The 12339-nt window shown below is 37.3% G+C and overlaps 2 protein-coding genes across 7 annotated transcripts; both read left to right on the top strand.

Moving 5' to 3' along the window:
* Positions 1–562: 562 nt before the first annotated feature.
* LOC121802288 (pterin-4-alpha-carbinolamine dehydratase 2, mitochondrial-like) lies at positions 563–3536 on the top strand. Of its 5 annotated transcripts, XM_042201923.1 has the most exons (7): positions 563–668; positions 769–815; positions 1264–1360; positions 1822–1907; positions 1973–2096; positions 2649–2717; positions 3224–3536. In XM_042201923.1, the coding sequence occupies exons 4-7, from the start codon at positions 1872–1874 to the stop codon at positions 3313–3315; spliced, it is 321 nt and encodes a 106-aa protein (XP_042057857.1). In that variant the 5' UTR covers positions 563–668; positions 769–815; positions 1264–1360; positions 1822–1871; the 3' UTR covers positions 3316–3536. The 5 variants fall into 5 exon arrangements, with proteins under 5 accessions (XP_042057857.1, XP_042057855.1, XP_042057854.1 ...); XM_042201921.1 differs by lacking the exon at positions 1264–1360 and having other exon boundaries at positions 630–666; XM_042201924.1 differs by lacking the exon at positions 563–668 and having other exon boundaries at positions 685–815.
* Positions 3537–5334: 1798 nt separating this feature from the next.
* On the top strand, positions 5335–7800 carry LOC121802723 (DNA-binding protein DDB_G0278111-like). 2 transcript variants are annotated; one of them, XM_042202410.1, is made up of 7 exons: positions 5335–5400; positions 6650–6715; positions 6802–6851; positions 6961–7025; positions 7243–7334; positions 7433–7504; positions 7587–7800. In XM_042202410.1, exons 1-7 carry the CDS (start codon positions 5398–5400, stop codon positions 7620–7622), a joined length of 384 nt encoding a protein of 127 aa, XP_042058344.1. In that variant the 5' UTR covers positions 5335–5397; the 3' UTR covers positions 7623–7800. The 2 variants fall into 2 exon arrangements, with proteins under 2 accessions (XP_042058344.1, XP_042058345.1); XM_042202411.1 differs by lacking the exon at positions 5335–5400 and adding an exon at positions 5502–6513.
* The last annotated feature ends 4539 nt before the right edge of the window (positions 7801–12339 follow it).

Genomic DNA, 12339 nt, shown 5'->3' with positions numbered 1-12339 from the left:
AAATGTTTAATTGGCTAAATCTAGGCAATTTTCAAATAACATTTTAGGCAATTATGTGTTACTACATTTTTTTCACAAAGCTTGACGCTTTTGTTTTTTGTTTATTTGAAAAGATTTACCGACTTTAACATAATTTTGATTTTAGGTACTCTTTTTGTCACATTTAACATATCCATATTTCTTTTTTAGTTTGTCTCAATTAAGATGTTTACTTTCTATATTTATAAAGAAATTTCTCTCTCCTTTCTCATTAAAATATTCAATTATCTTTTTCTTTCTATTATTCTACTTAACAACTCTTTTTATAATCCTGTGTCATTTAAGAATATAGATATATTGAGTGGAATGTAGACATATTGAGTGGGACGGAGGAAGTACTAAGTACGTCATATAAAAATAGCACATCCTGTAATGATACAAGATTTAATACGCACAAATGGTAAAATACAAGTAAGATAGAATACAAAAAAGCCTAATTACGTCTGCTTTCAATTGTAAAATACGAGAAAAATAGAATAAAAAAGCCTAATTACATTGAGGCCCATTTACATGGTCTCCTGGCCTATTTGTAACTGTTTTCCTGTGAAGGACACTTCTCACGTGTCATTCACCGCTAGCTCCAAATGCCACTTTACCCTCGTCTCTGCGTTCTCTCCTCCAACGCCCGTGTATATCTCTCTCTCTCTTCTTTCACACACACACACACACACACACACACACACACCAACAGCGTCTTTGATATTGAGATTTCCCGGTGATTATGCTTAGGTTGTAGTGACGCCGCTCTTGCAGGGAGTCTGGACTGGTTATGGACGGTAACTTTCTTCTGCTCCGATTTCTCTATTTCACCGTTTTTGAATCAGTTTATTCGTTTTCACATGTTAATTTCGAGTGATCTGATTCAATTTTCAATACGTTCGTATATACGAGAACCAGCGGCATGGCGATAAAATTGTGAGAGAAAAATAGTATAGAAATAGAATCAATCATCAATGTGTGCCTAATTAATTAATTTTTTTTATTATATTAGTTACCCGTAGGCCGTAGGAATCGCCATTAGTGCCAGCTGCATGCTCGGATTTCTATTGTTGATGTGAACTTTCTTAGCTTCTGCAGCTCGATGCTGTGAAATTTAGACAGAGTGAGAATTGTTTATGCGCTGAGCATCGTAATGTCGCTTGAGCGTTGGATGTCTGTATTGAGGTTTTTGTGAATATACGATTTCCATTAGTGCGAAATACTTTTTTTTCCTACCTTGGACAGCTCGAGTATTCGTGTTGCTGATAGACCTCAAGGCCATGAAGGAGCTTGTTGAATAATAGCAGTCTTAATGGAATTAGGACTTTTTGTACTAACCAAGGTTAGTGGTCTCACTGGAGCTGCTACTATTGATTATAGATGCTCGGTTTTGTTGTAGCATGGGTGATATACGTTTGCTTGTATGGAATGCTCGATTTGTTTATAGTAGGGGTGCTTTTATAGTATTTTGATAATTCAATGTGCTGGGAGTGATGTTGAGAGGGAGGGATTATGTGGAGGATATACAGTTAGAAGAAAAGAAATCCTTAGGGATCAGAGATGAATAAGATATTGTCGTATCAATCACTAACCTTTAGAATATTAGAAGGCACGGTTACCGAAACCCTCTGACTTGACGACGATTATGGTTGATTTTGAGGTTACAGTTTCCAACCGAGTTCTCTTTAGATATGATGCTGATGTTCTTGAATCTGGTGTCTTTCTGAAAGCACTCTTAATTCTTCTTGCGATTAATGTAAGTGAGAATATTCTCCCGGTAATGGTTTCTTCTTATTGTGCCAGATTTGGCTAGTAAGAAGTGTGTGCCATGCAGCTCCAAAGATTTGAGGCCTATGACTGAGGAGACAGCCAACATTTTGATCAAAAGGGTATGGAAGTGTATATTTTAAGCTTTGTTTTATTTGCGTATTCTAATTGGTAATTTATCGCTCAGGTTCCTGGATGGAATCTAGTGAAGGAAAATGATTCATGGAAACTGCATCAGTCCTGGAAAGTTAAGACTTTCGCCAAAGGAATGGAATTTCTTAGGCTCGTGGCTGATGTTGCAGAAGGTGAAGGTATACTTCTTAAACTTATCTAGATTATTTGGTTGGTTTCCTATATTCTAAAGTTCCTTCCCTACAAGTGTAAATGGACTTGGGTTGGGATGCCATTTATCAACCTCTCAATATACTTGGAAGTTCCTTGTATTGAAGTTCATTTGTGCACTTTAAACCAATTCCGTGCGATCTTGTATTTTCAATATTTCATTTGTGCACTTTAAACCAATTCCGTGCGATCTTGTATTTTCAATATTTCCCCTCCTTTGTAACTTAAATTAGAAAATAACTTTAACCGTAAAAAAAAATTGTTGTTTGGTCTTTTGGTTATCGAAGAGTAGCCTCTCATTGTAAGGAAGAGTTCTTTCTTTTCACCATGGGAGATACACGCTGCCTGAAAATTATTGTTATATAAGGAATATGCACTCCTATATGTTTCTGTTTGGATAAGGAAAGCAAGACAAATATGCAGCTAATATTAGCATAGAAGTTTGGTTGACTAGGGATTGATACAAATTATCATCTCATTGGTGCTCTATATCTTTCTCAACATGTCTTTATTTGATATAGGCCATCACCCAGATCTTCACCTTGTCGGATGGAACAACATAAAGATTGATATTTGGACCCATGCAGTGGGTAAGATCACCTCGAATAAACTTTGCTCTCCATTCTTGTTGGTTACCATTGCAACGAAAGAATGAACTCCTTAACGTTCATTCAACCTGAAAATAAATATCTATGAATTATCTATTATGATACCTATCAAAAACCATTAGCTAATTGCATTAAGCTTTATCTTTGTATTTTTGCTCCATCAATTACCATGTCGCATTTGAGAATTACTGCAGTTTGATGTTTATTTGTAGCAAAACTCATCTTCTTCTGTACCATGTAGCTTTTCTTTGAATATATGGAATCTAAACACCATTGATCTCCTTAATAAAGCTTATATGGATTTATTCTAATTAGTGTACAAACACAAATCTAATCAGCATTGATCTTCTCATTGAATAATGAGATGTTCCTTATTTGATCGGACAAGCATGGCTCTTTCATTTTTCACCACTTAGTTTGTGTATTTCAGTGAAGTTGTTTCACGAACAAACGCCTCTTGATGCATTCGATCTTATTTTATGGTGCAGGTGGACTGACTGAGAATGATTTCATACTTGCTGCAAAGATCAATGGACTTAATCTTCACAACCTTCTAAGGATAACACCTACAGACAAGTAACAGCCCGACATTGATAGATGTGTTCTTCCTGTTCCATCTTTGTAATCACACATAATATTTTGTGATAGATTGCATTTGGTTTTTTTTTTCTTACTTTTTTATATTTATATGTTTTTTATAGTATTGGTTTTTTTGTTCCTACACCCGGTCAAAAGTATGTTTTTGAACGAATGAACATGGTTTTACTTTTAATCCAATCTGCTGTGTATTGCAGGTCGCAATATGGTTCTATTGCAACTCGTCTTTTAAGTTATGCAAAACAAAAAGTTTGTGTGATTTAAAATTACTTTCAGAAATAAATTTAACAATCAAATCAGAACAAAAGGTGTAACAAAAATAAAAGGCCAAGAACTTATGTAGTAGTAGTAGTATTCATCATTCTACAATCATCATCTAAAGACATCCCAAACTGGTTTCTAACAAAATCAAAACTTTTTGACATTTACATTTGTATTTTCGGGGAGGTTTTCAGGTATTTATCTTGAAGTTTAGGATGGTCAATGTCTAAAAAGTGATATATTTACTGGTATAAAATATAAGATGGGGCATCAACCCTAATTAAATGAAATTGTAATTAAAGATGTAATGAATTCTAATTAAAAATGACACTATACTAATGAAGTAATTTTGTTATATACTGTACATGTGTAATTTAATTTTTATAAAGTAGATGACAATTTGAAAAAATAAAAATAAATTAAATTTGCTAGAGTAGAGTATGAGCAATTGTATGAGTTGTGGTGAAGAGTATTAAATTTCGATGTAATTTAGGACGTGTTCGCTCTGTCAGAAATGCCAAGAAATGACTCCAATTCTGTCCATTTACATGCGTTCGGTTTACAATATACTCCCTCCGTCCCCTAATAGGAGTCGCTCTTTGACCGGGCACGAGTTTTAAGAAATGTAGAGAAAAGTTGGTTGAAAAAGTTAGTGGAATGTGAGACCCGCATTTTTATATTGGTTTTATAATAAAATGTGAGTGGAGTGAGTTGGTGGAATGTGGGGCCTACTACCATTTATGGTAAAAATGAAGAGTGACTCTTAATGGGGGACGACCCAAAATAGAAATTAGCGACTCTTATTCGGGGACGGATGGAGTATAATTCATGCGAGCCCTTGAAATGAGCAAGGGCCCGCCACTGTTCATCAGAAATATGCAAAATTCATTTCTTGCGCAATAGGTGGTTTATGAATCTGGGAGTGCGGCTGACACCAAGAATTGAAGATAAGATTACGATTTTACCCCCGTCGTTTCCATTTCCCCAAAATCAAAGACCAGAAACCTCAGTCTTCACTTTCAATTTCCGCCGGCGCAGCATATTAATTGAAGCAGCAACAAGTTTCATCCAATTTGCGGAGAGTGAGATCGAGATGGAAGGGAGTGGGAGACTGACGACGGAGCGGAGGCGAGACCAGTTGCGGCGAGCGATGATGCAGGAGATGAGAGAGAGACCAAATAGAAGAGGGAGAGGAGATGAGTCGAACAGAACTGAGGGCGACGGTGAGCAGGGGCAGCGCGGAGGAGACGGGCGTGGATGAAATTGAAGGCGATGGGGGTGACATCTTCACCTCTTCTAATGACGGCCATTATTTTGCAGAGGGACAACTCATGGAAATAAAGGAAACATTTGAGGTGTTTTTGGTCTTTTTAGAGAATACTTTACATTGGCATATTTCAACCTCTTCCCCAAATCAGCTCCACTGAACGGAAGAAATAAAACAAGGGTCGTGGGCCCTCTTGACACAATTCTTGATCAGTTTTATTTCTTGGCCTAATCAAATATGAGTCACTGAACACGTCCTTAATATGTCACTCACCACACCCTTGTGGTCAATTGTGTCTATTTTTAAAGCACTACGACTGTATTTCTCCCATTTTGGAATCTTGTTGGTTGACCTAGCTAAAAAGATCCGACACCGATTTGGGTCAGAATATAGATAAAACCCGGCCCGGTAGCGTAATTCGGACGCAGATGTGGGCCCGCGAGAACAAATGCTCAAATCTACTTTATCATTTATATTGAAATATATTACTCCTATCAGTGTTCACTCATTCACTGAATTCAAATTCGCGGAAACAAAATGGTGAGCAATTTATTCCTATCCATACTCGATTTATTCATCTACTTCTCGATCACTTCTATTTTATTGTTCCAAGTTTTTGTTTTTTGATTCTATCTTAATTTGTGTCGAATTGATTAAGGTTATGCAGTTACTCTTTCTCTCTGCATTCCGATTCAGTTAGTTTAAGCTTGTGTAGCAGCTGATGCTAGTGTTCTTTCTCTAATTTTCTTCTTATTACTGTTAATTTGTTTTCTTATCGCCAGGGTTTTTATATCAAATTTAATTCTGGAGTAGGATATGATTTTTTATGAAATTAGGGTTGTTGAGTTCGCAGGGGAAGCCAGATTAGTTGATGTTGAGAAATTGGCAGATAAAAGATTTCTTTTTACTTATTGTGTGTGTAGACTTTATTCAACACCTGTAATTGTACAGCTTTGATTCGAGGTTTGTTACGATTGAGCTTAGAAAATCTGTACCTTCTAATGCCTTAGTCTCAGTGATGATAGGGTTGGGCCTTATAAGTGTGCTTAAAATGAAATTAAAAGATCAGAATTCGTAAACAAGTAAAAATATTTCGTGTTTGTAATCTGTTCTTGTCTTCCTTTGTGACTGGGGTGTAATCCACTTGAATCTGGTAAATGCGGGATCGTGTGCTGAATTATAATGCCCTAATATAGCTGGTTTTCCTGATTATAGCTTAACTATGACAATTGATTATCTATTTCGTTGCAATTATGGCATATGATACTCGACTGTTATTGCTTAATGGAGAAAATTGTACTCAGCAGAGTTTATTTATATGTTTTCAAAATTGTTTGTTATGGTGTCTTTGGAATATAAAAAGAGGAAATCACATTGATGTGAGAAATATCTAGTGTTGTACCTGATAAATCTTAGAAAATGTCAACTGGTGGATTAATATCACATAAAGCAACCTATATGTAGATGGGTATTGGTATGTGGACTCAACTATGGACCCAAAGAAACCAGGAGAGATGAGTGGCTACAGAATGTGGAATAAGAATGGAGTTGTGGAAGTGAAAGACATAGATGAGGTCGACATTGAGTTAGTTTCTCTAGACGCGAATGAGCACTACTTGGTCTAGTGCCGAGACATAGTGGCGCTATTGTTGAGTGAGTACTGAGTATGCAAATGTTACTTATCTTTTTCTTGAACATTATTTGCATTGGTTTATCTGCTGTAGTTCGTTTGTAATCAAAAGGTGATGTCCGAGTTTTTGGTTTTGTTTAATGATTTAATTGTATCTAGGCTGACCCGGAATTGGAAGCGATCAGGCAAAGGAGAATGCAGGAGCTAATGGCTCAACGTGGCGGGGTAGTTACTCCATTTTGTTCTATTTTACTTTTCAAAGTTTTTTTGTGCTCTCCGCTTCATGTTGTAACTTATTTACTTACATACAGGGTAGTCACCAAGGTCCTGAGCAACAGAAAGCCCAGGAGGAAGCTAAAAGGTGGACTATCTCTCTCTTTATCTAATTTAACTGTAGTTTTTACTTTGAGTGTCTTAGAAGTTTTTTTGCAAAGCTTTTGCTGATTCTCTTAATTTATTGTGGTACCTAGTGAGGCGGAGGAACAAAGACAACTGATGCTGACACGGATTTTGACATCTGAAGCACGTGCAAGACGTAAGAGGAACCTTCTGAGCTTAATCCAATTTTGTAACTTCTCATAAACTTCTCCAACACAAACTTCCCAAATGTATAAAGATGGACAGCAATAAAAGTGTAGAAACCATAGGTGCCAAAATGTGATGTTTTATCTATCATAGCTTAGATGTCAGTATTTAGATTCTCATGGTGCAACCACCCATGTGCCTTACTCATGATGCATCTATTTGTGCAGTTGCTCGAATTGCGCTGGTAAAACCCGAGAAGGCCAGGGGAGTTGAGGATGTTATACTGAGAGCTGCCCAAACGGGTCAGATTGTTGAGAAGGTATTTTTGCTTCACTATGCTATCAATTTCTCAGGTTTCATTGTGTAGCTTTCTAAGCATTCAAAATGATTGCTAATGATTTCTTGCTTTCAACATAGGTATCTGAAGAGAAGCTCATATCGCTGCTCGAACAAATCAACAATCAAACATCTAAAGAAACCAAAGTGACAGTAAGTAGTAGTTGATATTCAGTTGGCTTGCACTACTATCATTAGTTTTCAGTCTCTTGATTTTTCTACTGTTGCTTCCCAGATTCGGAGGCGTACGAGTGTTCTCGAGGACGATTAGACTATATGGGTTTGAGGTTTATTTGATTTTATACTAAGCTTGAATTAAAAATACTGGCATATTGTAAAATCCATCCTATGTTGTGTGGTTGGTTGGAATTGTTTTGAGTGTGATCGTCCAAATTTTAGCCCCTATTTGTGACTTGAATTTTAAATAATTTCCAATTTTTTACTCGATACGGATAGTTATAGTATCGTTCAAGCATTTCTTGCTTGAAACATAAATCCCAGTCATCTTGATGTGAAGTAAGGTTATTTTCTTAACGATTCTAGATTCTCGCATACACTCGCTTCAACCTCAAGGGAATATGTCTATATCTTTGTGTTATTCTGCACATGACACTGATGAGTCTTAGAGCATTCACAATGGCGCCCGTTCCGGCGGATGTCCGGTCGGTGTGCCGGAGTTATGTGCGGGACGTCCGCCATTGTGCAGCGGTGATGTGGATACGGTCGTCGCTGCGGACACCGGAGTTCTGCGGCGTAGCCGGGACTTCCGTCGCGACATCCTTGCGGACGTCCGCCATTGCGTTGACTCCACGGACGTCCCGATTATTTTATTATTTTATTTTCGAAAATTCTATAAATACAGCTCATTGAACTTCATTTCATTCGCACCACTTGTATTAACGAGTATCTCTCTCTCTAAATACTTTTCTTTCGAAGATAAAGGGTGCACCACGATAGTGATTTCCCCGCCACGAGCGAGTTACAAGGACCGATCTTTCCCGTTGGCGGAAGTACCCCAATGTCTGCCACGATGTCCGAAATAGCGGGGATGATGCCCCAACCCCAAATGACGGCGGGGATGATGCCCGGGTACTACAACATGTACCCGCCTTGGTATGGGATGATGCCCCAAATGCCTCAAATGCCCGGGGTGAGTGCCGGAATGACCCCAATGCCGGGGATGATGCACGGAATGCCGGGGATGCTGCTGCCCTAGATGACCGGGATGATGATGCCGAGGATGATGTAGGGCTCGCCTGTCGCTGCAGGAGAGTAGGCAGGGGGTCCCCCAATCACTGGTGGACAATGTCTATCCCCCCTATATGGATTTACTGTCGACGGACAACCCTCGAGTACTCCTCTCGAGACTCAGTTCACTGGCATCGAGACGTTCTCGTTTGAGAAGTTGGTACTATCTCCGATCTGGGATTCTCCCACAGACGCACCAACGGCGACATGGAGGAGGGGGAGGACAAGGAGAGGGAGGGGCAGGGGACGGGGCACTACCTCGCCTGCGGCGGGGTACGATGGTGAGGTGGTGGCCGCTGAGGTGGGGGAGGGATCCAGCGGGAAAAAGAGGATCGTCTGGAGCATAGAGGAGTGCATCGCGCTTGTGAAGGCGTGGATCAATATAGTGGATAATCCATATATCGGGGCTAACCAGCATATCGAAAGGATGTGATGGCGCATTAGCCAAAGCAACCTTCAATTCAAACCGCCATGAGGGAAGCCTCTCAACGGAGAGCAATGCCGGAAACAGTGGGAGCGGCTGAAGAGGCAGCTCAGCCGATTCGCGGCATTTACACAAACAACCTCCGCTCGGCAACCAGCGGCATGTCTGCCGAGGATGTGAAGCTTTTGTCTCACCAACAGTTCAAAGACGTTGCGGCGGGCTTCGGGGAATTCAAATATTGGGAGGTGTATCTTGTGGTGCAGACTTCGGCCAAGTTTAAGTGCAATGGTTGAATGGCGGACATCGACCGATCGCCATTACAGGTCGTCGCTGAAGGATATCATCAATAGTATGCGGCGCGATTTGTATTTGTTTTGTACATGTAGAGATCATACTTTTGTCACTTCCTCACCAAGAATGGTCTCCATGCATATTGTAAGATCGTGTCCAACTCCAAAATGCAGAGATTGAAAATGCCATGGAGGATAACGTTGAAGATTGTGGAGTATTTCTAATGCGGCATATGGAAACGTACAAGGGTGAGCGAGAAGGTTGCTGGAATTGTGGCTTGAAGAAATCAAGTTCGGGTGTGCTTCAGAGCTTTAGGGCTAAATATTGTTCGGCGCTGATGTTAGCCGAAAACAGCCACGAAAGCTTCAACAACAAAATTGTTATAGCAGCGTATTACGAAGAGGAAAGCAAACACATTGAAATTGATGTTGAGAAAATGATTGCAGCATATTTAAAGAAGAAATGATCATTTTAGTAGATCAAATTTTGTATTCGACATACATCTGTTATGAGCATTGAATAAAGTACCACGCTTTCTAATGTTGTTCATTATTAGCCTATACTACTGCATTTGGTAACAGATTTAGTTCATTTCAGAAATCTTAGTTCATTTCAAAGATCTATTGACAAATGGAAAATATTTCATATAAAGTAAGATTAATAATCTACTCCTACAATATATTTTGTCTATTCTCTTTAAGCTTGCAAAAAGTTTAAACAAATTCAAATTCAAAATGTAAATGAAGTAAGAAACTACATGATTGAAGTACAGAAGTAAGGGAATGAAGAACATAATTATCCGAATGAAGTAAATTTCGAACAGAACTACTTGAACTAAATAGAATAACCAGCCTTAACATCGGATTTTCCTCTTTAAATGTTGTTCAATATTAGCTTGTAATACTGCATTGGGTACCATATTTAGTTCATTTCAGAGATCTTAGTCCATTTTTGAGATCTATTGATTATTGATGAGTGAATGACAAATGGAAAATATATCAAAGTAAGACTAAGAAAAACATTATAATAAAGAAAAAATAAGCCATTATAAAAACACTTCAGTCTATTATCTTTAAGCTTGCAAAAAGTTTTAACAAATTCAAATTCAAAATGTAAATGAAGTAAGAAACTACAAGACTGAAGTACAGAAGTAACAGAATGAAGAACAGAAATATCCGAATGAAGTAATAAAACAACCAGCTTCAACATCCAGAATTGATCCAATACTAGCTTCTTCATTATTGGTCGATGAAGATCCATCTTCAACCGCAGAATTTGGACACTGCAGAAATGAAATATGCATAAAAGCATTTGAAGCCCTACTGGAATGGAATGAAGTAAAAACCTAGTTCAATGAAGTAATTATGTTTTTGAATGAAGTAATAAATCTATTGGAATAAATTATACTATTGTTTACACTGAATAAAGTAAAAACCTAGCTCAATATATTACATGCTGGAATGAAGTAATAAACTTACTTGAATGAAGTAAAAATCAACTAAAATGAAGTAAAAACTAACTGGAATGAAGTAAAAACCTAGTTCAATGAATTCGAATCAAACATGTGTTAAATCATTTGAAAACCTACCGCATGCAATGAACTAAAAACATGTTTGAATGAGGTAACGACTCATTTAAATGAAGTAGTATTTAATGAAGTAAAAATCTGTTCATTTTCAATATATTACGTACTGGAATGAAGTAATAAACTTACTTGAATGAAGTAAAAATCAACTGAAATGAAGTAAAAACTAACTGGAATGAAGTAAAAACATAGTTCAATGAATTCGAATGAAACATGTGTTAAATCATTTGAAAACCTACTGTATGCAATGAACTAAAAACCTGTTTGAATGAAGTAACGACTCATTTAAATGAAGTAATATGGAATGAAGTAAATTCTGTTCATTTCAATATATTACGTACTGGAATGAAGTAATGAACTTACTTGAATGAAGTAAAAACCAACTAGAATGAAGTAAAAACATTTTCATTTTAAATTTATTAGATAATGAACTGAAGTAATAAACTTACTGTAATAAAATAAAAAACTACAAAAATGAAGTAATACCTACTGGAAATAAATTACTTCATATTGATTTGTTTATTACTAAAAGCGTGAAAAAATCAAATGAAACCTACTGGTGAAATAATTTACTAATGCTCTTCTTCTTCTTCTTCTTCTTCTTCTTCCTCCCAGTACTGCTAATATTACTTCATTCAATCTGGTGATTACTTCATTCAGATAATCTATTACTTCATACTGATCTATTTATTACTACAAACGTGGAAAAATAAAAAATATAAAAATTGTTAATATGAGTTTGTATGAAGAAGAGTGCCAATTGGTGTTTGTAGATCATCCATAATCAGAATTCTTCTATGAGATTCTGAAGGTAAGCTTGAGAAGTAATCGAAATTCTGATCTCACGAAGTAATCGAAATTCTTCACGTTCGGCCTCGTTGTGTAGATATCTCCAGCTTTATTTTCAGAGATGAATCACGATTTGATGCAGATCGCGATTGTTGAATTGATGAAATTGCAAAACGATCGATGAAATTGATGAATTGATGCAGATAGTGAATCGATGAAGGCGATGGAGACGATGGAGATTACAGGAAGAAGATCGATGGAGATTGAAGAAATCCGCGATTGAAGATTTGAGAAAGATGAAACACGTATTTTTGGAGAGTTAATAAATTGATTTCCTAAAATACCCTCAGCAAGTTTTTTAAAATAAAATAATGAAATAATGGTAAATTAATCATAACCACAAGATCTAGAAGATGGAGGGCCCTAATTTGGTCTCTAGTTCGGTCCTTAAGAATGGTTCGACATTGATCACAACCCTAGAGTCCTATTATTTACATTTCCACTCTTAAAGACCGAACTAGAGACCAAATTAGGGCCCTTAGATCTAGATTTGAATGGATGAGATTAAACCATGTCTCATGAATTTTGCTACTTCATTATGTAAGCAATATACTTCAAATCAGGGGTATTTCGGTCAAATTACATCTAGGC

The sequence above is a fragment of the Salvia splendens genome, chromosome 5 (genome assembly GCF_004379255.2).
Source record: "Salvia splendens isolate huo1 chromosome 5, SspV2, whole genome shotgun sequence".
NCBI classification, from domain to species: domain Eukaryota; kingdom Viridiplantae; phylum Streptophyta; class Magnoliopsida; order Lamiales; family Lamiaceae; genus Salvia; species Salvia splendens.
The sequence above is the reverse complement of the archived record's forward strand: the minus strand, read 5'-3'. Positions and strand labels throughout refer to the sequence as shown.